This window comes from Danio aesculapii, chromosome 14, assembly GCF_903798145.1.
Source record: "Danio aesculapii chromosome 14, fDanAes4.1, whole genome shotgun sequence".
Taxonomy (NCBI): domain Eukaryota; kingdom Metazoa; phylum Chordata; class Actinopteri; order Cypriniformes; family Danionidae; genus Danio; species Danio aesculapii.
Window position 1 is genome coordinate 22,903,776 of NC_079448.1, and position 25,237 is coordinate 22,929,012.

Here is a 25,237-nt window from a genome sequence, read left to right on the forward strand (position 1 = left end):
ATCTTAGTTTTTTTTTTAAGTAAAAACAGAGATTTAAACTCAAACTTAAATATCTCAAGGGCAAGATATAACTGCAACTACCACTTTTTGGAGACAAGCTTTTACAACTGCATGCACTCTTTAAAGAGCAAAAGAAGATCACCCAAAAGAATGTATTCTTTCATCATTTACTGTCTCTTAACTTGTTCCAAACCTGTTTACCTTTCTTCCTGCTGTTGACCACAAAAGAATGCATTTTGAAGAAAGCTGAAAACCTTTAACTATTGACTGCCACAGTATTTGGTTTTTCCTACTACGCATGTCAACATTCACAGGTTAAGCTTTCAAAATATTTCTTTACTGTTGAACAGAAGACAATTACACAATCACTCATCAATACATTAATAAAAAGAGAGATTGGAATAAAAAGAAATTGATAAACATCAAGATTTTTTTTTTTTTTTTTGCTAAATGATAACTAATTTCATTTACACAAGTTGTAGATTTAAAACCATAGCACCACAGTACAAAGATCTTAATATAACATTATTCCAAAACAGAGACATTGAAACTTAAAAGGGGAGGTTATCAGGCCATGAAATGTGCTTTTTCAAATCACATATAAACATATTAAAAATAATATCTGTGAAAACTTTAATAAGGAGCCGTAATGAATTTACATCAATAGACTTTTAATGTATTTCAATGAAGCAGTTGCACAAACATCACTACAGGCAGTCAAAGAAAAAGCAGACAATACAAAAATTACAATGCAAGCTTTTCAGCAAACGAACCACTGCCCAGTTGACTAGACAGCTTGTTTTCAAAAACAGGTCTGTAGGCTCACTCGTGTTCATGGGTTCACATTGGTTCTGGGTAGTAAGTTAATGTTAAGCTGGAATGGGAGATCTGGTCGAGGCAGTTTTAACTCAAAGAAGTCAACAAACCTTGAGGACAGTCTTTGAGGCAAGCAGCAGCTTTTGTGAGAAAACGTTGGCTAAGACAGACCTGTGGAATGTGACCAGGTTAGTTCTGCTAAACCGATGCTGGGACGTCTAATCAACATGTCGGTTGTTTTCTGAAGAGCGAATCAAATGGAATGTAAAACACTTGATGCTCGCCCAATACCGGACACGCTCCAACCGCAGAACAACGCTGAGAAACTGGACCAAACAGATGCAGGTGCTGTGATTCACAAGCTTCAACCGATGTATATGCGGTGGAAGTCGTTGGCACCAAATGCAGCATTGCACTTTGGGCACTTTCTCTGACGGGTGTCGTAACGTTGTCTTCACGCACTCGAAACAGAATACGTGGAAGCACTTTGTCAGAACTGCGTCCTTTACGCGGTGAATTGCAGCATGGACACGTCAATCGGGCCTAGAGTACAGAAAAAAAAAGATTATTTAAAGCTATGGACACAAAACTATTTCAGATCCTCCATAAAAATGAATATGAATGACCTTGTATTCGTTTATTTCTTCATTCAGGATCTCATCTCCATTTCGAATGTTCTCTGCCGGTTTCTTGGCCTTCTCGATCTTCCTGCGGAGTTTGGATATGTCCTCCTAAAATAGACAAATTAATAATGGCATCATGTTAAAATAAATTCACAAAATAGTCTGTCTCTTTTCATAAATTTCCCAAATTTGTTAATGATATCGAAATTTGATTGACCTACAAAATTACATAGCAAGAAGATGCCTAAACTATAGTTAATAGTTACAATATACAGCTAACCTATAGTATAGTTTGTTTCCATAAAAATGCACAGTTTTAAACTAATTCGATATCTCAGAACTCTCTGCAGTTTTTAATTGATTGCCTTGAGGATATTAAATGTTGGATGGCAAAAACTTCAACTTAATAACAACAAAACTGAGGTTATCCTCGTCTGCCCCTCAAAAACAAGAATGTCTTTTTTGGGGGCTTGGGAAGTCTTACACCATATGTTAAATCTCAAGTAAAAATCTAGGAATTATCTTTGATTCGGAGCTTTGTCTATAAAACAAATTAGCTCAGTGGTAGAATAGTTGCTATCAGCTGAGGATCATCTCCAGACTCAAATGCATTCTTTCCTTTCAAGATCTGGACAAAGTCATACATGCTTTTGTCACATCTCACCTAGACTATTGTAATTCCTTATATATTGGTCCTCCCTCAATCTTCATTGGCACGGCTGCAGTTGGTTCAAAATGGTGCAACCAAAAAACATGCCAGTTTTAGCATCCCTTCATTGGCTTCCTGTTAATTTTTAGAATTCAGTTCAAGATTTGACTTATTGTTTTCAAAGCACTGAATGGGCAACACCTTATTTATCTGAACTTATTAACCTAAGTCAACTCCTCGGTCCCTTAGGTCATCAAATAAAATTACACAGCAAATTCCTCGACCACGACTTAAACTAAAGGAGATAGAGCTTTGCAGTCGCTACACACATTTGTGGAACCAGCTGCTACCGGACATTACGAGTGCTTCTTCTCTCTCTATTTTTAAGTTCAGACTTAAGACACATTTTATTCTATTGCCGTCCCAGGCTTTTAATGTTTACTGTGCATTGTTGCTGTAATACTATTATTCTTATTATTATTTTTATTGTTATTTTACGGTTTAGAATGTGTGTTATGGTTTTGTTCAGCACTTTGGTCAGTGCCAAACTGAAGTTAAATGTGCTTTATAATAAACTTTACTTACTATCACTACAAAATAATACTAATATAAACTTGATAGAATTTATTATGATCATTATTAAAAACTCTTTAACTTGCATTCCAATGCCGTGTTCATACCAGACGCGAAGCATCATGTCACTAGTTCTAGATTACTCGCAGGATATTGTCTGCTGTATTTGAAATATTTCATTTTTTGAGGCAAATTTTGCAAGTTCATGGCAAACACATTGCTTATTCCGCTTCATCTGTGTCCCCTGGTTGAAATTTGACTCAGTTCATGCATTTGCATTGACTTTGTAATATGTACTCTGCTAGCCGGCAGCTAGCTCTCTGCAACTCTCACATGGTCGCCCACTTAAGCCAAGCAGGACTGCTCCTAGTCAGTACCTGGATGGGAGACCACATGGGAAAGCTGGGTTGCTGCTGGAAGTGGTGTTAGTGACACCAGCAGGGGGCACTCAACCTGCAGTCTGTGTGGGTCCTAACACCCCAGTATAGTAAAGGGGACTCTATACTGTTCAGTGAGTGCCGTCTTGGCTACAGGAGATGAGGAGATTCCCCCCAATGTGCAAATCGCTTTGAGTGTTCAGAAAAGCGCTTTATAAATGTAAGGAATTAATCTACTTCGCTTAAATTTGCATTTGGTGTGGACCCAGCATATCTATTTTTTAAATCAGTTTCATGGGTTAAATTGTGTTCCTGATAATGGTTTAATGATAATTAATTGTCAAAATCTCAGTCAGGCCATTATGATGCCTGTTAAATGGTTAAACTAAATAAAAAAGATATATGTTGCAATAATAATACTTTATATTCATGATCTTTTATTTTGTTAGGTTCCAGTTATTAAATAAATGTGCTTCATACGCATAGTCACACTGCACATTTTGCATCGACTTCCATTCACATGCATGCGAATGCATCCGATTGTGTGAATAGATTTGCATTTCACTGCATTCCAAAATTCTAGCTTGGTGAAGTCTAACTTGCGATTTTAACACAAGTTTAATATTGATTTAATATTGATTTTTGTATATTCAGAAGTGGTTTATTTGATTTATATCTTTATGGTTTGTTGATTTATCACCCGTTGATTGTTTTTGTAAAAAGGTAGTTAATAGGTATTGTGCCTGGTCCTGGAAATTTAAGTTGTTTGCTCTATGATGAGTTCAACTAAAATGTGTTGAAGTTAAAGCTTGTTTTGTTTTCTTTATTAATATATTGTTTTGCTTGTTTGATTGAATATTTGATTTGGTTTAAGTGATTAAACCATGCATTTGTTGAAGCTCAATTTTTTATTCAATTGAATTATTTGAGAAACTGTGGTGGGGTTTTTATAACCCCTGACGCCCAACCCACTTTATTAGCCAAAATACTGCTACACAGAATTATTATGTTCAGAAACGTAATGCTTAATGCCTAGTGTGATCGCAGCTCTGTTATGCATATGACATATCTCAGAATACTCACCTGTGCACGTCTGGCATTGAAAGACTCCTTCTCTCGTGAGATGCTGTTCTCAATCACCTCTTCTCTGACTGAACGCAATCTCTGCTGCACCCCCTCCAGCTGAGTCCTCACCTCCTCCGACAGCAGCACGGACTCCTGCGCCTGCAACCGACAGACAGCGAGATATGTGTTGTTATGAATCTGTAGATAACCTCCATGACATTTACTGTTTGTTGCAGTACCTTGCGTTTGTTCATCTCTAATGCCTGCGTGCGAAGCCCCAGCTCTCTCTCTGCTGCGCTGATGGTGCCCTGCAGGAGGCGCTCTTTCTCCTCCAGCTTCCGAACCACCTGTAGCTGAGCATCCACCTGAGAGAAGAACAGAAAGATATATTATGGTATGAATGTATTAGTTATTGCTGAAGTATTTATAAACAATGAACGATACATTACAGTGTTTATTCATCTTTAATGTAAATTGTTGTTAGTTCATGTTAACTCACAGTGCAATAATTAATGTTAACACGCATGAATTTAGACGTTAATAATGCATTAGTCATTAGTAATAAATGATTAATAAATGCTTTACAAGAATTGTTCATTACTAGTTCATTTTAGTTAATACATAAACTAACATTAACTGATTAATCCTTATTGTAAAGTGTGACCAATCATATTGTCTGTGGAGTTGCACATGTGAAGCGCAGGAACAAGCAGCATACATCTAGGATTTCAGTCTTTCATTGTATTCAGAAGTTTGGTGATTTTGGATATGCACATTTATATCAGACTTTCAAATACATATTGACTAAAAATCAGATAATTTTGATTTTCGAATGCAGTAAATTACAATGCAGATAACGTTGACAGAAATATGGAACAAAATCAATGCCAAATGTATTGAATTAAAAAGCTTGTTGAATAGCACAACTGAAAAAAATAATACACCGTATTAACAAGTTCTTGCATTTTAATGACTTGAATTGCAGGGTTTGTATTTTTAGGTCCTGAAATTTAACATAGCTGTTTATTTCAGCTGTGAATAGTTCAACTAAAAATATTTCAAACATGTTTTCGTACTTATAAATTCATTAATTCATTTTCAATTTCCAGGATTCACTTACAAAATATTCAATACCCTTTAAAAATACGATGTATAATATTCAAAAGGTAATTTTCAGTTCATTTTATTTCAGTTCAAATATTCGCTTCCATAAATTCAGTGGCTCAATTCGACTGTTAAAATTCAACATTACATCCGGGAACTGCAGGAAAAGCAATAGATTGCAGATTGAAGATCGCCAGCTGCTCTTCACCAGCAGGTGGAGATGGAATAATTTAAGATTTTTTACCCAGTAAATAGACGAGAAAAAAGCTAATAAAGGCACAAAAGTAGCATTTCATATTAATATCAGTGTCTTGGACATTATAAGTAATAAAATGAGTATGAGTAAAATAAGTAAATGGTCTTTTGGTCATTTATATTATACACTCCTAGGATTCAGCGACAGATGTTGTTCTGCAATATTTAGCCGGTTGTTGCTAGATCGGATACGTTTGCGGCCGGAAGTTAATGACAATTATTTCTATTATTTATAAAATTTCCCATTTATTGTATTTTATTAACTCTACCTCCACCCCAACCCTAAACCCAACCATCACAGTACCGTAAAAACAGTTGTTGTACAGAGTATTATTTATGTTATCTGTTAAATTTCCCAATAAATTGTATTTTTAACTACTCCCACCCCAACCCTAAACCCAACCATCACAGTACTGTAAAAATATTAATTATTGTTACACAGTTTCATTAAAAAATGCTGCTTTATTAATGTGCATATCGCACTTCCGGCTGGCAACATATCTGAGCTAGACTTTACCATCTTTAATCTCCTCACAGCATTTGTCTCCCATACCGGTATCGCCAGCTCGCGCCCTGCTCAGACCAGTGGCGTTACATGCACATTAGAGATGCGCGGATGGGCTTTTATTTCATCCGCAACCGCATCACAAAACTCATCATCCGTCCGCCATCCATCCGCACCAATATTTCTGACCAATTTTTAAAACCGCACCCGCCCGCCATCTGCTGATTGGGCTCTTTATTTGAATGGCTTAATCATTTTTATTATTAAATGAATGTTTCTTTATTGATTATTAGAGAATAGAAAATGACTTTAATGTAGACATGTAGTTAATCCAAACGTGCAAGCCAAATTCAGCATTAATTGACGACGCTTTGAAGTGACGCTAAACGATACGAGGACGTGTCTTTGGTCCTCGGGTCTTTTCCTTGCGTCCTTCCCTCGCATCCCGGAGGGGTGGAGCTAAGACACGAGGAAAAAAAGCAAGGAAAGGAAACGAGGATGCACAAATGAAAAATGAGAAGCACCCTATAAAGCTCTCAAAATATCCAACACGAATATCAGCAGTGAACTCCGTCTCCGATCGGCACACAGGGACAAAAATAAATAGTCTAAATTAAACTCACTGTACTGTACATTTTTTTATAGTAGCCTAATAGAAAACGCATTTTGACACATCATTTCAACATGCTACTATTTAGCCTATTACTAAATGCCTATTTCACTTTATATTTTAGCAAATAGATAGAATAATAAGTCATTTACATTATAGCCTAATAATGTTCACATTTGTAGTTGTCCATAGCAACCCCAAAAACTTATCTGCTTGTCTTGCACATCTAATTAATGGGCACAGTTTTTCGACTATTTTTTTTAATTTACTTTATTTTTATTTTTTTTGCTGTGGAAGTTATTGAGCTTGTAGAAATCGGAAACAACACCAATTCTGCGACACAGATGAACCTCTATTGATATCTCTATCAGACAATGCCTATTTTATATGCCAAAAGAAACAACAGGCAGTAAAAAAATATTAAAATAAATATCTTAATGTAGGCATAGGCTATAGTCGCATGCTTTGGCAAACATTTGAAAAAAAAAAAAATAATAAAACGTCCTATCGTAGTTAAGCCTTATAGGCTCAGTCACCCCCACAATTAGAAATTCAATTAACAAATATATATATATATATATATATATATATATATATATATATATATATATATATATATATATATACTATCCCTCTTTGAGCGAACATGAAGTCTGACCAGGCTAAATTGCCTGTATGACAAGTCTATGCCCCAATAACACATGAACTTACGATCATCCCCACAAACTTGAAGCATAATAAAAAAATACTACGCTTGCGACAAAGAAATTCTGGCAAAATAACCTTAAGCCTCAGAACATAAAAGCGAGGCCAAATAACTAATACACAACATGTCTAGAATAGAACAGGCTAAACCAATATGAACGTAAAATTATCAGCTGACCGAACTTAAAAGTTTATATTAAACATGGGCTATGTGTAGTCTAGATAACATAGGCTAATTGGTTTAATATGCCTGACCTTAGGTCTAGTTTGAATTTTCTTGGCACTATGCAGGAATAAAATAGCATCTACTGTGTCCGGATTCAGACGAGAGCGCCTGGCCTCTATAACGCGCCCTGCACTGAAGGAGCGCTGGCTCACAGCACTTGTTGCTCATAGACTCGACTAGACATACTACCTGATGAAAATTTGACTATTTCAAAGTGTGCTCGATTTTTTGGATGTAGGTATGGTCAGATCATATTTAACAATTTATACATATATTTTTTTTATTTGATTGGTACAACCGCCCGCCACCCGCCCGAATTTAATTAAAATATTATTTTTCGTCACGTCATCCGCCCGATCCGCGGTTTATCCGCGGAGTCCGCGGCTGAAACTGCCAACCGCGCATCTCTAATGCATAAACCGTCTTTTGATAAATATGATGTTACATTCTCTATCTTTATTAACTCATTCTTCCATAGATGTAAAGTATAATATTGACTGACTGCTAAAGAATATAAACGTAAGAGAAAGGAAATAAAATAATCATACAAAATTCAAAACCAGAGAGATTTTATGAGAATGTCACACAAAACAGTTTACTTGCAACTGTTGGACAGATAGTGTTAGATAAAGACAGTGTTCAGGTACGATTTAAGGTTGGGTATGGATGGGACGTGTAATTTAAAATAATTTAACATAGCGAGCTAATGCATTAAAAGAGCGTCTTCAGTTATTAATACAGAACCGTCTAATATATGGCATAAGCATTAAGGGGTTACTAGAAGTGTTTGCGCTGTTTAAACGCAGCTTTTTTTTCAGGATTGGGGTAGGCTATAGTTTCATTATTTAAATTATTATTGTTGTTGTTATTATTTTATTATTATTGTTGTTATTATTATTATTTTATAACATTTATTTAGGCTACTGCGCTTGAATAAGTCATCCGTGGTTCTAAATTAGTATTACTTTTTAACACTCTGCCTGCCTTTCATTTTTCTAATTTTGGGGTTCTGCCATGGTGCCATGCGTTTGTCCAGATTAATTGTTTTTATTGTTATGTACTAGCTATAGGCTTACGGCACGCCTTTATTTTTATATGAACGAAAAAAAATATATATATATATTTTTTTTACTTTATTATTTAAAATGATTGGCGACCTCTAAAATATAGACTAAGACGAAGGAGAATGAATGAATTGATGAATGAATAAAATATTTGGCGTTTTTTTTATACCTGTGCGGCTTGTACGCGGCAAACGCAAACGAGTGGCCGCGAGCTCTGGTGGCCGGTCACGGTCAGAGCCAGCACCGCACGTCAAATACTGGTTGAGAGATGCTAGATGGCTGCCAATATTTGATGGGAACACCTCTGAAGTTTCAGATGATATCTGAGCACCTGCCCATTTAAGAGTCTGTGAATGGCACTGCAGAACAACGTCTGTCGCTGAATCCGAGGAGTGAGGTTTACGCGATCACCAACTGGCTTCTGTTACATAAGGGCAAATATAAATGACCAAAAGATCATTTACTTATTTTATTCATACTCATTTTATTACTTATAATGTCCAAGACACTGATATTAATATTAAATGCTACTTTTGTGCCTTTATTCGCTTTTTTCTCGTCTATTTACTGGGTAAAAAATCTTAAATTATTCCATCTCCACCTGCTGGTGGAAGAGCAGCTGGCGATCTTCAATCTGCAATCTATTGCTTTTCCTGCAGTTCCCGGATGTAATGTTGAATTTTGACAGTCGAATTTGAGCCACTGAATTTATGGAAGCGAATATTTGAACTGAAATAAAATGAACTGAAAATTACCTTTTGAATATTATACATCGTATTTTTAAAGGGTATTGAATATTTTGTAAGTGAATCCTGGAAATTGAAAATGAATTATTGAATTTATAAGTACGAAAACATGTTTGAAATATTTTTAGTTGAACTATTCACAGCTAAAATAAACAGCTATGTTAAATTTCAGGACCTAAAAATACAAACCCTGCAATTCAAGTCATTAAAATGCAAGAACTTGTTAATACGGTGTATTATTTTTTTCAGTTTGTGCTATTCAACAAGCTTTTTAATTCAATACATTTGGCATTGATTTTGTTCCATACAGAATTCTTAAAAAATGAATCAATTATGGTGTTGTACAACAAAAAAGGGGAAAACAAAAAAATTGCGCAACAGAAGAAAACTGTTAGTGTTACCATCTTTGCAGTTCACATGGAATAAAAATAATATGGTTTTTCATAACAAAATACACAATTTACCATAACAAAAAGACAAAAAAATTGCTGGATGCTGGAGAAATTGCAGACCAGTTTTGTTTATTATTGTAATGTCCCGTTATCGTTTAGTATTGTAATGTTATTCAGTGATTTAAATGAGATTTGAAGTGAGAGATTAATGCAATAATAGGACTGAATCTGATTGTAACATGAGAAGGCTATTACATATGAAGAAATGGGAGTGAAGTGATACAACTGACATGGGTAGGTCATGTGATAGCGTCAAATGGCGGATGCAGTACATCTAAATTCCATTCAATCTACTGAAATTCATACTATATAGAACACACAAGTGTCATGAAGTACATTCAAATGTAGTAACTACTTGTGCAGTACCCAGCTATACTAATAGGTGGTTGAGAAAAAAATTGATAAAAAAAATCATACTAGTTAACACTAGTTAACAAAATATTTTTTTTCTCATTCCAATTGACTAGATTAAATATACCAAAACACAGTAAAAACAATATACCAGGTGTCAGCGCCAAATGCCTCATTGTCGGCACTGACACAGTATTTATTAAAATAAAATAAAAAACAAAGATACCCTACCCAGTGTGTTGTAGTAATATGAACAAAAGTAGGCCTAATGACAAAAATATTATTAATATAAAAAAATTATAATATTATTCTGTTTCTGGAATTTAAATTTCAAGCAGCAAATTTCACCCCTTAAATAAATAGCTTATTTTATAATATAAAAATAATAGACCTTGTATAGCTTGTTTATTAGCAGGCAGCAATGGTGAGCCCACAACTAGTGCTATGACTGGTCAGATTGCCTGTCAATCAAACTCCTGGCAAAAGGTCAGCTGACTCCAGAACTTATTCCAGAAGATGACATCAGCACTACACATGAAGCTCACCCACCTGTGTTTTAAGTGTGAGCAGCTGGTCAGCGAGCTCCTCTTTCTCCTCTTTGAGGAGTTTGTGGATCTGGTTGGATTTGATGCGCTCGCTCATGAGTTTGAAGTTGGCATCATCCTTCTCTCTGAGCTGCTGCATCAGACGAATGTTCTGCTCCTGCATGTCTTCAAACGCCTGGCCCGTCACGTCCATTTCACTCAGCAAGCATCTTCCTCCTGAGAGACAAAGATTGACTAATTTGGAATTTCCATTGACTTTTGCAGTAAAGTGGGTGTCATTCATTGCTCTGTGTTAGTGTCTTTGCACTGAAATTTTCGTATGCGTTTTTTTTCATTCATTCACCAAACAGCAGCAGGGGAGAGGTGCAGTCACTGAATCCAGCATGTTTGTCATAAAGCTATCTGTGGCTGAAGTGATGGGATTCTGTACTTTGCTTTTCGCTTGTAGGGTGGCTCTGAACTGTCAAAACACCTCTCAGGGCGCATTTTCGGATGGTTTTTTTTATGAACGTTTCAGATGCAGTTTGTCAATACAAGGTCGAATTTATCTTTTAACGTGCGAAAAATTACAAACAAAAAATTCGGATTCAGTGTGCAATAACCTTTAGTCTGACACTTTTGTGTGAATCAGAGCTCTACCTGCTTGGCAAGAGAGAGTTTCTTATTGAGAATATCGATCTGCTCCTCCACAGAGCGGATCTTTCTGAGAGCTTCTTCATCTGCCATCTTCTTTCCTTCTCTCCTCTCCCTCTCCTCCAGCTCTCGCACCCGCTGACGGAGCTCCTCGGCCTACAAAACACGCACACAAGTTTTATAAGAGCAAGTTTAGAACTTTAAGACCTTTGTATGACCATGAAAAGAACGTAGAACAATTTAAAGCACAAAAGCAACTCACAGATTGTTCTTTAAATGTAAATTAATGGAATATAGAAATAACTTTTGCTGTACCTACTGATCACACACTGCAAAAAGTGATGTTCCCTAATACAGTTTCTGTATTGTTTTCAATTACAAATGTCTAAAGATTATTCAAATAAAATCTTTATTCTGGAAGAAACATCATTTTTTAGTTAAAATGTATCAACAAATATGATTAAAACAGTAACAAATATCTGCCAGTGAGCTCAGAAAACAGTTGTGATGAAAAATCCTTCAAGAAATTGATTTCGAGGAATCTGTTTTTAACAGTAAACCGTGCTTTAGCTAGTTTTAACCGTACACTCAAATACTCAATTAAAAAAAAATATCTATATTTTTGTTACAAAAACACAATCAATCCACCTCATAAGACATGCATTAACACCATAGTGGCATATAGATTAGTTCTACAAATGATTTTGTGTGCTTTCTGAAGCTTCAAAAAATGTATTATTATCATTTACTGGTATAACTTATTATACTATTTATTAAAAATAGTATTAAATAAAACATTGATATTTAAAACGTTTTCATTTATTTTTAGAATCATTACTCCAGTCATTGATAGGCCTGTCGAGATAAGAATTTTTGTTGTTGTTGTCACAAATATATATTTAAACACCAATAACTATTAAGGTCATGTCTAAGTTTGTATGACAAGTCGATATATTGCTTATTGTGACAGGCTTTGTCTTCAGTTTCACATGATCATCAGTGTCACTCTAATACTGGTTCTAAATTATTAATAACAATTCATATTTATAAATTCAAAAATCATTGTTATTTGTGTATTTACTGTAATTTCGATCAAATGCTGTCTTTATGAATATAAGAGAGTTCTCTCAAAAACAAACCAATATAGAAAAAAATGGCTGACAAAATTGCTAATTTACAGCAATTTCTTGTACATTTCAGTTATGTACCTCTGACTTAGTCTTCTTCTCAGCTGCCATCAGCTGCACTTTATCCCTCTGTTCTTTCGGTGCTGAGCGGTACATGTCCACAACAGCTTCATCTCCCTCTGGGACTCTTGAGCTTTCCTGAATCATAATCATATTATTTCCATCAGCTTCTCTATAACGATATTAGCTCTTCTCAAAGTCATTTTCATGATCATAATCATCATCATTTAGAGCAGAATTGCTTACTTCAGCTCCACCCGCACTATTTTCAGCTGCTCCATCTCCTTGCGTTTAGGCCCTCCAATTACAGCACAGCGTTCAACTGCGATGTCTTCTGATTGGCTGCTGCTGGCGCCAGCTTTGTCTCTCTCTTCTTTCACCCCTAAGCTTCCGGTGCTGCCACGCGTCACCCGCTCTCTTCTCTTTGCTCCTTCTCTTTGTCCTTTTCCTTTTCTTTTTCTTTATCTTTTTCTTTCTCCTTTTCCTCCTCTTTCACCACAGTCTCTGCATCTGTACCTGGTTCAGTCTTGACCGTTACGCCTAAAGAGAAAATATGCGAATTAAAAATAAATGCAAAAGATAAACTCAACAGTGGCATTAAAAGAAAGGGTTAAAAGAAAGTGCATTTTATTAGGACCGAGTAATATTTAAAATAAAATATAGCATTACTTAAAGAATTCTAAAATGATTTGGTTGATTTTTAGAAGTGCATCTCCATAGAAAATTTTAATCATTTAAACATTTTTTTTCTGGGACAGATAGTCTAGCCCTGAAAAGAGTATCTTCTTAGGCTATACTAGTTTTGAAAAACATTAAAAAATAGGGGAGTTCTTTTGAGTTTATTCTACCATGTTTACTCTATTTATACTCCATTCATTCATTCATTCATTCATTCATTCATTCATTCATTCATTCATTCATTCATTCATTTATTTTATATATATATTTTATTATTAGAAATTTTAGCAGACATTCACTTGTAAATACACTTTTTTAAAATATAAACATAAAACTTACATTTTAACAATTAGAGATTGAAAAAAAAAGAAACAAATGTAACAAAAAAAAAAACAACCACCAACATAAAAATAATAATTATAAAAAAAAATAAAATGGTAAAAGCAGGTACTATAAGCAGTAAACATATTAATCACAAGTTTTATATACTCTTTTTTTTTGAGCTAGTAAATATGAAAAATTATTACTACATAAAAAAATAATGATAATAATAATAACAACAACAGCAACAACAACAATAATAATAAAATAATAACAACAACAACAACAACAACAATAATAATAATAATAATAATAAATGAAAAACATTGCAAATAAACTTTTGTTCTAAAAACTGAATACTTGAAGTTAAATGTAATTCTTGGTTGTCATTTTACAGTGTATTATAATTTTTTTTTTTTATTCATTCCTTTATTTTCAAACATTAACCCCATCAAGCCTTTATTTGGAAAGTTTGTCAGCTAATAAACATATGCACAAAACAAATCTACCCAGTTTCAGCTTGTAAATATACACTGCTTTGCGCTTTGCTCCAATAAACTGAAGCTTTTGTAAATTGATTAACAGATTAAGCCACTTTACCAACTCATTTTTATTTAGATTTACCATGACATACTACTTACACCTTTACCAAAGTAAGCTTGCTGTGTTTGCCCTATACACAAAGTGGTGTGTGGCTGCAAATTTAAAAGCAAAGTAAAAAACATACATGCTTTCAATACCATTGCAATATGTCATATATCAAGTTTTCCATAACATCTCAATATTGAATAAGCCACACAATGCGAGTCATTACTCAAATCCTTAACATAAAGGATGCAGGACAAAATACACACAGAAATGTAATGCCTGCTAATGTGTTCTAACCTTAAGTGCAATCAATAGCAATACCTTAGCAAACACCACTGAAGTCTGGGTAAAGAGAATTCTGAGAATTATTTTTTAAACGCATTTTAAATGTTAGTGCTTAAACATTACAAAGACTCTGATGTATGTAGAAGTATATAGTACTGAAGTATGGAGACACATTGCTAAAAAGTTTTCACCAATTTTGTGTTCAGAATTTTTTTGGCGGAACCAAGATGGTGGCTCAGTGGAGAGTGTGGCCCCACCCCTAATGCTAGATTATATTTAAGAATTAAAGTATTCGTGAGAGTAAATTACATACAAAAGTCAATGTAAACAAGCAAAAAGTGGCAGATTTCTTCCTGGTGGCGTGAATGATGCAGAATGTGGGACGCAGAATTCCCAAAGAACATGACGCATTTGTAAAGAACATGCAGAATTCCCCTCAATCGTGTCTTCTGTGCAAGTTCAAAAAAATTAAACTCAAGGGGAAAATTCGTGTCAGGCAAAAAATCGTGATGCTTTGTGACTGATGTGAACCCAGAGTAACACTATAATATATAATGCTACGAATAAGCATCTAGGGCTGGGCGAGAAAAATAAATAAATAAATAAATAAAATAAATAACAATATTATGTTTCATTCGGTATCAATAATTATTAAATATTTTTAACAATCCATTTAGGAATATTAGGATTTTTTTATTATTTAAACCGCTTAATTTTAATTTTACTAACATTACTAAGGGAAATAGATTTAACAGTCAAAAACAAAAATATTTAAATTAAATATCTGATCTCTTTATAATAAAATAAACATGTGTTAAAGAGACTCTTAAACTTGATAAATAAAATGTTACAAAGTGTGTGCAATGGTAAATGCTGAGCAATCTTCAAACAGCAAACCTCAAACTCTGTCAACAACACAAATTATGATAATCAAATCTGAGCTCTCAAGTAAAGGATTTAACCATCATTATTCAAGTACATATTGCAACATTACAAATGTGAAGTTGGATGACTACCTCAGTGCTAAAAACGTGCTAGAGGCTGGGATACACAATAAAAGGAACCAAAAAGCCACTGACAACATCCTTGCATCCTTTTTTATTTACAATATCTTCACTGCTGCAGGCCACACCCCTCATTTTGCCAAGTGTTCTTATTCTGACCTGAAGTGACAAGCACGAGTGCGTGGTTTCCTTCACCATTTACAATGTGCTTTTCGCCCTGACGTCTCTCGTAACTAGGTGACCATCAATCGTTTTCTCAGAGATGACAAACAGACAAACCATTGCTGCAGCTCTGATACAAGTTTATGGAAAAAAGTTAAATGCAATGCAATGTTTTAGATGCACTGTGTTTGTCTGAGGTAATCAGTCTGCAGTTATTACTGAAATGTGCATATTCCATACAAAGAGTGAAGCAGATTGGTTAGTTCTACCTTTTTGATTCGTGGTGCTCTCACAGCATTCGGAAAAGTTCAGATGCTTTTCAACTATGTGTACCTGGAAAATGCGTGGGCGTCATGTGTGCCCACTTGCGTGCGTTGCTTTCATGTGCGTACTGTGCAAGTCGAGCCCCTCCATTGGAAATGGACACACTTACATCCTAAGCTTATTGGCATTGCTTCCAACGACACAATCAGCAGCCTCAATATAAAAAAAACTATAGCCTTCATAACAAACTTAATCGTTATTGACAATGGTGTTCCGTCAATATATACCAATAATGATTTTATCGCCCAGCACTATTTGCATGATTAGTTTTTTACCGCTGTTAGTACTACTGTATACTTTTTACTAGCTATCAGAATACATAAAGTACGTCCACAACTCGCAACTAAAAACACAATCAAACATGAACTGTTCAGGCTGTATAAAAGCAATTAAGCTAACATTACTAGAGGTAGCATTAGTAGCATCCGATTGTAGCATTGTTTGACTGTTGAGAGATGAATGTTTTCCTGTCAACTGGCATGGTTTCAGTGCCACAGTGGACATGCACCCCGCATTTGAGAGCAGAGCCTATTTATATTATTTAAAAAAAAGATTTTAATAACTTATTTAGTTACTTGGTGTTTGTTTTTATCATTCAAATTTGGCTGGGTGGTTCATAACACATTTTTCTGTTGTGTGAGAAACCCAGAACACATATTTTAATATCACTTGACCCAGATTTAAAAATAACAATGGGAATGTGTACCAGTGGTGCTGGGTGTAGCAGAGCCGCTGTCAGGCTCCGCCTTCACAGTAACGTCAGTGGTCGGGGCAGGGGTAAGTGGAGAGACCGTCTCTCCTTTACATCCATCTCCGTGCTGGACTGAGACTGGACAGCAGCATTGCCTTGGCAGCCCGGAGCTAGAAGAAATGACAGGAAATTTAGAAACCACTAGTTTTCTATTATCTCCTGCGAAATATGTTAGAGGCAATAAATCTTTGTTCTTACTTGGCTGAGCTCTTGCTGAGCCTCTCTCAATCTGATTTTATATTTGACCACCTCACCCTTCATCTGCTGGTTATGGGTCTGCAGTGTACTGATCAAATGTCTCATCTCTCGGTTTATGGGGCCTGAAAAAAGAAATTGACAATGCAGAGTTAGAGTTTCCCCACAATATTTCAAGGGGTTACATGGTGAGAATTTTTGCACACTTTAATGTTCAATGCATCACAATTAAAATAATAATATTAATAATAATAATTAAAAAAGAAGAGGTTTATTGTCGCCAAAGAATGGTCAGTGTCCAAAATGAACATAGCAAGTTGTCTGTTCATCACCTGGATTTCAGAGTAAATTCAAATGCGTTACACACAGGTTTACATCAGCACCATAAATAAAACAAAATCAAAATACACAGTTTAGCAAATCTGCAATTCTCACACAAAACATGTCAAGGAAGCACAGTGCTGTCATCAACAGTTGCTCTAGTCTGAAAACTCCAAATACACCCCAAAGAAGAAACCCAGAAAAACCCTATAGCAGGTGCTGAATAAACAGAATATTCCTGGGCAGAAATTAAATAATCACAATGCAAAAATGCATTTCTTACTTTGTCTCGTTTTTAGTCTAAAGATCTAAAAATTCTTAGATCAAGTAAAAAGCAAAATGTTTTTGTTTACACATTTAGAAGAAATAAGTGAAGATTAAGTTTTTCCTAAACAAGCTAAATTATGTTCAGTGGGGTAAGTATTGGCCGAGCCAGCATCGCGATCCTCCGCCCCGTTGCAGCAGCAACCCTCTCGCAAAAAATACACACAGCCCCGTTTACACTAATGCATCTTAGTTTTAAAATGCCATTTTAGAACAAAACGATCCACGTCCACACTGGCATTTCATCTAGCATTTCTAAAGAGATCTCAGTCTACACTATGCAGCTGAAAACGCACATCACGTGACCACACACACACAGACACTCTGTCATGCGCTGCAGCATACGTGCGTGTCTGAGCTCGAGCAGTCAGCAGGTGCTGAGCACAAAACCCCAGAGAGCTGTGCACGTCGGACAGTTTATCAAGGATGTACCGCTGTATCGCGTCTCACTATAGTTGTTAAACGTGATATTTAATTAATCTTGTCTCTATCTAACGACTCTTCTGTCTTTTGAAACTATCAGGTAACGTGTCACAGCGTCAGTACACTGCTTCAATCTTTCGCTTATATACTTGTACTTAGTAATTTTAGTGAAAACCTCAGATGCTGTTGGTTGGTTCCTGTAGGTTGTGCATCTTTTTACAAACCAAGTTTGTTGACGCCATTATACCGACACAGATCACTATGCCTATTCATGCCAGAGTCCCATGGAAAGAGTGATTGACAGGTGGTAATTATGTGTGTAACTTCTTTTTATTTATTTATGATTTGGTTATGGGTAAAACAAAGACCATACGGGTCAGGTAGTTGAAACGGGTGGCTACAAATAATTAATTCATTATGAATTAATTAAGTATTCATAAATAACTTATTCACCGCCACCTATGACGACATCATCATCATCAATCGCAATGTTTCACATTAGATGTACAATGATGTAAATGTACAATGCCAAATTGGTTGACATAGCCCAACCCTAACTAGAGACAAGGCAAAAAGAAAAACTTTTTTTAGCATAAATCGTGCAATTACCGTAGTTAAAAACAATTAATAAATACAACCCTGTAGCTCCTTGTCAACTGTAATTCAGACTCAACATTGCGATATGGATGCTGAAACAATATATTGTGCAGTCCTAATACTAAGAAATATATTGATGCCTTATTCTGTCTAAGAAGCCACATTATCTCACAGAAGGGTTTATTTCAAACACTAGATTAAGTTATAAAGTGATTTTGGAGTAAAAGAATGTGATTAAATGTGGTGTTTTCAGTTGTAGCAGTATGTACTACACATAGGCGTAGTGCACTGTGAAGATATGCAAACATTCATTATCATATCACAGAATTATCGTACAAGTAAATCATCTGGGATAATAAAGGTGATATTGCATAGCTTGTCAGTGAACTATGGCTATGTCGTAAATGCTGCTCCATCTGAAAGCACATGCTGGAGATTTACTACTCTTCACAAAAACGACTTTGCGGAATCACCTTTGATTAAACATGCTGCCTTGACTTATTTTTTTGTTTTTATTCTAGCAAGATCTGACAACTCTATTGAGTCAAGCTGCCGTTCATTCCCTATGATTAAAACCGTTTCTGCAAAAATATGTTTACAAACGTGTCTCATTAAATCTTGAGATATACTTCAACTGTCCACAAACTATTAAAAAAATATATAAAAGCATAACTGCTACATCACTACAAAGAGAACAGAAGAAGCTTACCTGCTTGTTCATTAGCAGCTAATGTCTGTTCAAATTCAATCCTGAGCATCTCGTACTCCTTGCGCACTTGTGCTAATGTGTCTTCCAGCTGAATGACTTCAGTGCGGACCTTACGCTGCAAGGAGACCTCATCATTCTGTAATGAACACGGGCATTATCGCTTCACTTCATCTACATAATGTTACCCATCACTGCAGGGACTGGATTATTATATTCGCTGGTCCTTGACATACCTCCATGTGGTCCAGTTGGCGCAGACGTGCAGTCCTGGTCGTGTTGAGTCTTGCTTTGGTCTCGTCCAGCTGAGATTTCAGCACCAGAGATTCATTGTAGAGCACAGAAAACTGAGACTGCAGACAGCGATACTCTGCACTGTCTCTGGCCACTTCTTCAGCTCTAGACAACAGCTCCACCTGACAGAAAGAAAGAAAGAACTACAATCACTTAATTCATGTCAGACTCAGGGCTCAAAACTGAGCAAATGGTCACATTTTGCAACCTTTTTGACAACCAGTGCGGCTAAACTTAGTTTGAGATTGAGACTCATAATAATCAAAATAATACACAATAAAACTAAAGCAATCGCCCTATAATATAAACAAGCTAGCAATGACTTCATTCTTGGTGCACTAATCTAATACTGCTAGTAACATGGCAACAACATACTTATTTTAGCTAGAAACTGTTTAGTAATGTGACAAATCATGTTAACAAAATCGTAATTCTTAAAACATGCTAGCAACAGGTTAAGTCATGTTAGAAATCCTTGAAAAGCAAAATGCTAATCCAATTTAACATGCTAATTAACGCTAGAAACAGGCTAACAACATTTAAAAGCATGCTAGTAACTTGCTACTATCTAGTTATCTACATTATTGCATTCACATACATTCATTTCAATAATATAATGCAAATTCTCATTTCTTTTTAATAATACATTTAGGATAATAATAATCATTTTAGGATAATGTGTGGTACATTCCCTGAATCTAAGGGAGTTTTTTTCTCTGTTCCAGAGTGTTTGTGCCCTCAAGTAGTAGCTGACAAGAAGCGATCTTTCAAGGACAAGATATGACAGCTCGGTTTGTAATTTTCCATTCCAAATATCAGATTTAATCTGCTATTGCCAAAACAAAAGATGGATGTGAAAGCAATTGGTGCATATGCTACCAAAGACTTTACCTTCATGTTAGTATTCTCCTGGTAAACTGTCTGCAGGTCCTGCTGGAGTTTCTGGAGTTCACTGAGCCGATTCTCGGCCAGCTCCCTGTTTTCCTCCAATTCGCTGTTCATCTCTTCAAACTAACAAGAGACCAAAGGATTTAGTGGATTTATTGTGTATTATTATTTAAGGTAACAATCTAAATAAATATTGCAAAAGTATGTTATTTAACTTTGATGACATATAAAATATGCAAAAAAACAGTATGTATGTAACAAAACATATTTTACATGATATGCATTATATTTTTATACATCAAAAGCTTAAACACCATGCTTAGATCATTAAACACCATGCTTAAATCATTCACTTAAAAAATAATAATAATTCATCTATTCATCAAGGAAACAATACATTTTAAAGATTTTATGTTGATCTATATTTCAATTTAAGAATTACTTTATGCTGTTTTTGGAACTTTACATCGACCAAACATTTCTGGGAAAAAGGCGTCAACATTTCTAATAAAATATTAAACTGCTCAATTAATAATATAATTAATAATAATAATAATAATAATAATAAGATATATTTTTTGCATGATGAAGCAAATTAAAATAGTTTTTAAAGATCTGAAAATTCAGAAATAAACCATAAAATAAAATTAATTATTTAAAATGTTAACAAAAAATATGAGACTGTTCCCAATCTTAGCCAAATATAAAAATCCCTGACTTTCACTGACTAAGAATTAGATTTTCCATGACATCTAATGAACCGAAAAACAGGCCACTTTGTATAATATTAAAATGATTTAAACATGAATAGTATTGTGCATGACAACCACTATTGATATTCAATGTCTTGGACAAAAAAAAAAAAAAAAAAAATCTACAAATTCCCTGACATTCAATTTCTGGAATAGACCTTTTAAAATGGCAAGACCCGTGGAAACACTGATAATGTTTCCAAAAACAATTATTTCAGTTTCGCTCTTTTATTACATCTTTTTAAACAGATAAATGTAGCTGTGATGAGTTTACATAAAGTATAAAACACTTTATTAGTACTGACGTAGAGAAGTGTACATAAAGCTGCTTGCTTTGTGACTACAGTGAGATTCATTGCCACTAAGAGCAAACATTGATGTCAAATGTTTCATTTACCTTTCTTTTGTTGATAGTGATGGTTCCACATACACTGCTTGCTTCACCACACACCTTGTATCCTTTACTGTTCACCTGGTTATGACAGAAAAGCACAATATTAGTTCTGACACATCATAAAACAATAAAATTCTAGATTTTAGATATTAGATTTTAGATCTTAGGTTTACCATTACAAATGTCTGTCAGAGTCAACCAAAACTATAATGAAGGTTCACCCTTGAGCATCTTAGAACATGTTGTTCCTTATCACACCGTTAGCTTAAATTCCTTTTTTTACTGTGAAAATACATAAAAATCTTGTAAAAGATTTATTATTTTTTTATCTCATAAACCATTGGACTTGCAAAATCCTAAAAAGTTAAGAAATATCCAATGAAATTTGTGTTTTACATGTTTCTTGAAAATAAAATTGATTTTATTTTTTTATTACACACTTAAACACGTTGACGCGTGTGGTATCTTCAGTTTCTGCCTTCTCACTATTTGAGCAGCATCTCCAAAGTCACTTCACCAGCATTTTACTGCTTTATTGGAGAACTATTGGCATAATGGTATAGACAGAAACTTGAAGAGTCTTTTGTTAATTAGACAAGATTTTTACTTACAGTGGTTCCTCGTTATTCGCATTAGTTATGTTCTAAAAATAAGCCACGATAGGCAAAATCAACGAAGTAGTCTTTATTTTTATTTTAGCTTTATTTTTTACAATTATTAAAGATGTTTTAAGGCTGTAAAACCCCTCACTACACACTTTATGCACTTTTCTCAGACAAGCATTAACATTTTCACACTTTTCTCTCTTGTTTAAACGCTCTCAAAGTTCAAACTTTTGTAGAAAAATAAGTCCAGTATAATAGAACGAAACCAAAGATCAAAACCTGTTGTCAGGAGCAAACATTCATCACTGTAAGTAAAAGGTTCATAAAGCTTTTTAGCTTTTGTGCGGATAAATGTTGGCATATAGCATAATGTTCTTTTTCCTGCAGTCACTGCTCTACAAAACTAAAGCAGACTCCATCCTTAAGAGATGCATCACGCACATCACAGCTGGAAGTGACACACAACAGACGCTCACATTCGTATGCTATTTAAAATGAAATTATTCAGATGGTGCTCTGTGGCGTGGTGCTTTCTTGCTGCGGACAGTTACAACCGATGTTGCATGCATCCTTGTTGAAACTTACACTGCTAGCGATCAACGATTAATGTTAATTTGGCAAGCTGAACGTATTCTGTACTGTACAGGAGACACATAGGAGATTGATTGAGAAAGATCTACAGCCAATCAGAACACAATGTGCTGTAAAAAAAATAAATAAAAATAAGCATGTCAAATTGCACAAAAAAAAAATCTATGAAACTGCAAGGCTGTGAAAGGTGAACCACGTTACAGCGAGGGACCACTTCACATTTATTTTTTTCCTTGAGTAGCAGCAAGCCAATTTCAAAATAAGTTCAATGGAAATAAGTGACACTTGGGACTAAAAAAACAGTCATACGGGTAAATTTGTACAAATTGAGATTTATACAACATCTGGAGTCTGAATATACTGTACAAGCTTTTAATGTGGTTTGTTAGGATAATATCCTATCCTTTATAGTGTCGAGATGATGAACTACCTGTAATCTGAGGGTTCGAAAAATCTGAACACTGAGAAAAATGACCTTTAAAGTTGTCTAAATTATGTACTCAGCAATGAACATCATAAATCAAAAAATTATGTTTTGTAATATTTACAGAAGAAAATTAACAAAGTGTAATCAGGGAAGATTATCTTAACATTCTAATGATTTTTGCCATAAAAGAGAAATTCTGACTGATACAATATATTTTTGGCTATTCAACATTTTTATACTGTAATGCATATATGAGTCAAATTGATTATTTACAAAAACAAACTGGACAAGAATTTGGTTTGAGTCATCAGTTGTTGACTAAATAGAGAAATTTGAATGCAAGTCCAACATCAAGCGCAGATCAGGCCAATATATAAATATATTATTATTATTATTATTACTATTTTTAAATAATTATTATTAGGGGTGTGAACCTACACGGGTCTCATGGTTCAGTTCGGTTCAATTCGATATTTCGGTGTATCACGGTGCATTGATGATGCTTTTCATAAACAATTTTTTTTTTTTTTTTTTTTCACAACACAAGACAAAAAATGTATTAAACTCTAGAAATATATTTATTTGTATATACAATTTTGTCATTTAATACAAGCAGTAAGATATATGAACTATACCTTTAATTTTACCTGCTCAAAGAAAACACTTTTTTAAATGTTTTAAACAAAACTCAAATACATGTAAAGACAACATAAGCATTTATAGCAAATAAAGTAATGTAAATATTATCCCGTTTGCTTTTTGAGCATAGTCAAGTGAGTTTTTACACTCCTATGATTGGTCATTGCCTTCATAATGGCCTGCATAATGTAAATAGTGGCTTGTGTGCTGTACCTTCTTTAGTGTCAGTAAAAGACTGTCCAGCAAACTCACACACAGTGAATTGTGTACAATTATCTGCTTTTTTTAAGTAGTTGGAGCGTTTTATTTACACGCCCTCGTCTCCTTTGTTATAGTATTATACCGCAACATAGGAGATAAATTATGTCCGTACCGGTTATAATCTATTACTGAACTGATATTAAATTGTCCATGTCTGCATTGTGGTGCCCCGAAGAAACATTTTATTTTGACACCTCTAGTTATTATAGAAATAACAACATATATAACTATATATTGTTCACATGAAAACCAAAAATACACACAAAAATAACCAAATTTCCTATTTACTTTTTCGAATTTTCATTTAACACCCACTTAAAGATGCTAAATAGGGTCCATTTTCATTTCATATAGACCTTGTAGGGCAAAACGCACTTACCCTTTCCAGCACCTCCACCAGGTGTGTGTTGAGCCGATTCTCGCGGCGTCTGATCTTCTCCATGTCCCACTGCAGCTCCTCAATGAGCCCTTGCAGTTCACTGATCCTGTTATCAGCACGATTAGCCGCCCGGCCCAGTGAACGAGACTAAACACACACACACACACACACACATGTACTGTGAGCACTCAAAGTAACAAGGTTAACACATAAACACGTCAACAAATCAACCACCACCAACCTCGCTGGTCATGTGACTGTGTTTCTGCTGGAGGCCATCGGTCAGCTGGCAGAGACGCTCATTCACACTGGTGAGGAGGGTGTTGAGGCGGACGGCAACGTCCCAGAGACCGCCATCTGCAGGACATGTGAATTAAATATTGAATAATTGTTTATTTTAGATTATTTCAGAATTAGAATCAGAATCTTTATTGTCATTGTACAAAATACAACGAAATTTACGTTTGCCCTTCCCTTCAGTGCAGTCCTATTTATCTAAAACAACAACAATAACAAGAGATAAAAATTAAATAGCAACAATAATTAATTATAAAAGGAGTAACAATCCAATACTACAAATGCGTATGAGGTGCGTATAAAGTGGCAAGGGCATTTCCTAGCAGCAAGTTAAAAAGTGAGTAAAATTATTTGGCCAGAAACACCCTCAATTTAATGTCCATTCATTATTGCAACAGCCCTTGGATATGTACTATTTTTTAGTCTGTTTGTTTTTGGCTTTTATGGTCCTGTTTCGTCTCCCCGAAGGTAACTTTTGAAATAGATGGTATGCTGGATGGGATGAGTCCTTCAGGATGCTGCATGCTTTGCTATAGCAGCAGGCC

General features: G+C 34.9%; 1 protein-coding gene across 1 annotated transcript in view; it reads right to left on the reverse strand.

The window, feature by feature from the left end:
• Nucleotides 1-974: 974 nt before the first annotated feature.
• rnf20 (ring finger protein 20, E3 ubiquitin protein ligase) overlaps nt 975-25,237 on the reverse strand; it is a 35,247-nt gene continuing 10,984 nt past the window's right edge. The window contains 21 exon segments of the mRNA XM_056472611.1: nt 975-1,264; nt 1,266-1,328; nt 1,330-1,359; nt 1,443-1,547; nt 4,122-4,262; nt 4,343-4,468; nt 10,671-10,875; nt 11,283-11,455; nt 12,508-12,587; nt 12,590-12,624; nt 12,733-12,907; nt 12,910-13,026; nt 16,555-16,647; nt 16,650-16,697; nt 16,785-16,919; nt 19,169-19,304; nt 19,402-19,581; nt 20,351-20,470; nt 21,497-21,571; nt 24,396-24,542; nt 24,637-24,752. Of these exon segments, the coding sequence (XP_056328586.1) occupies nt 1,181-1,264; nt 1,266-1,328; nt 1,330-1,359; nt 1,443-1,547; nt 4,122-4,262; nt 4,343-4,468; nt 10,671-10,875; nt 11,283-11,455; nt 12,508-12,587; nt 12,590-12,624; nt 12,733-12,907; nt 12,910-13,026; nt 16,555-16,647; nt 16,650-16,697; nt 16,785-16,919; nt 19,169-19,304; nt 19,402-19,581; nt 20,351-20,470; nt 21,497-21,571; nt 24,396-24,542; nt 24,637-24,752 (2,384 nt within the window). The 3' untranslated portion in view covers nt 975-1,180.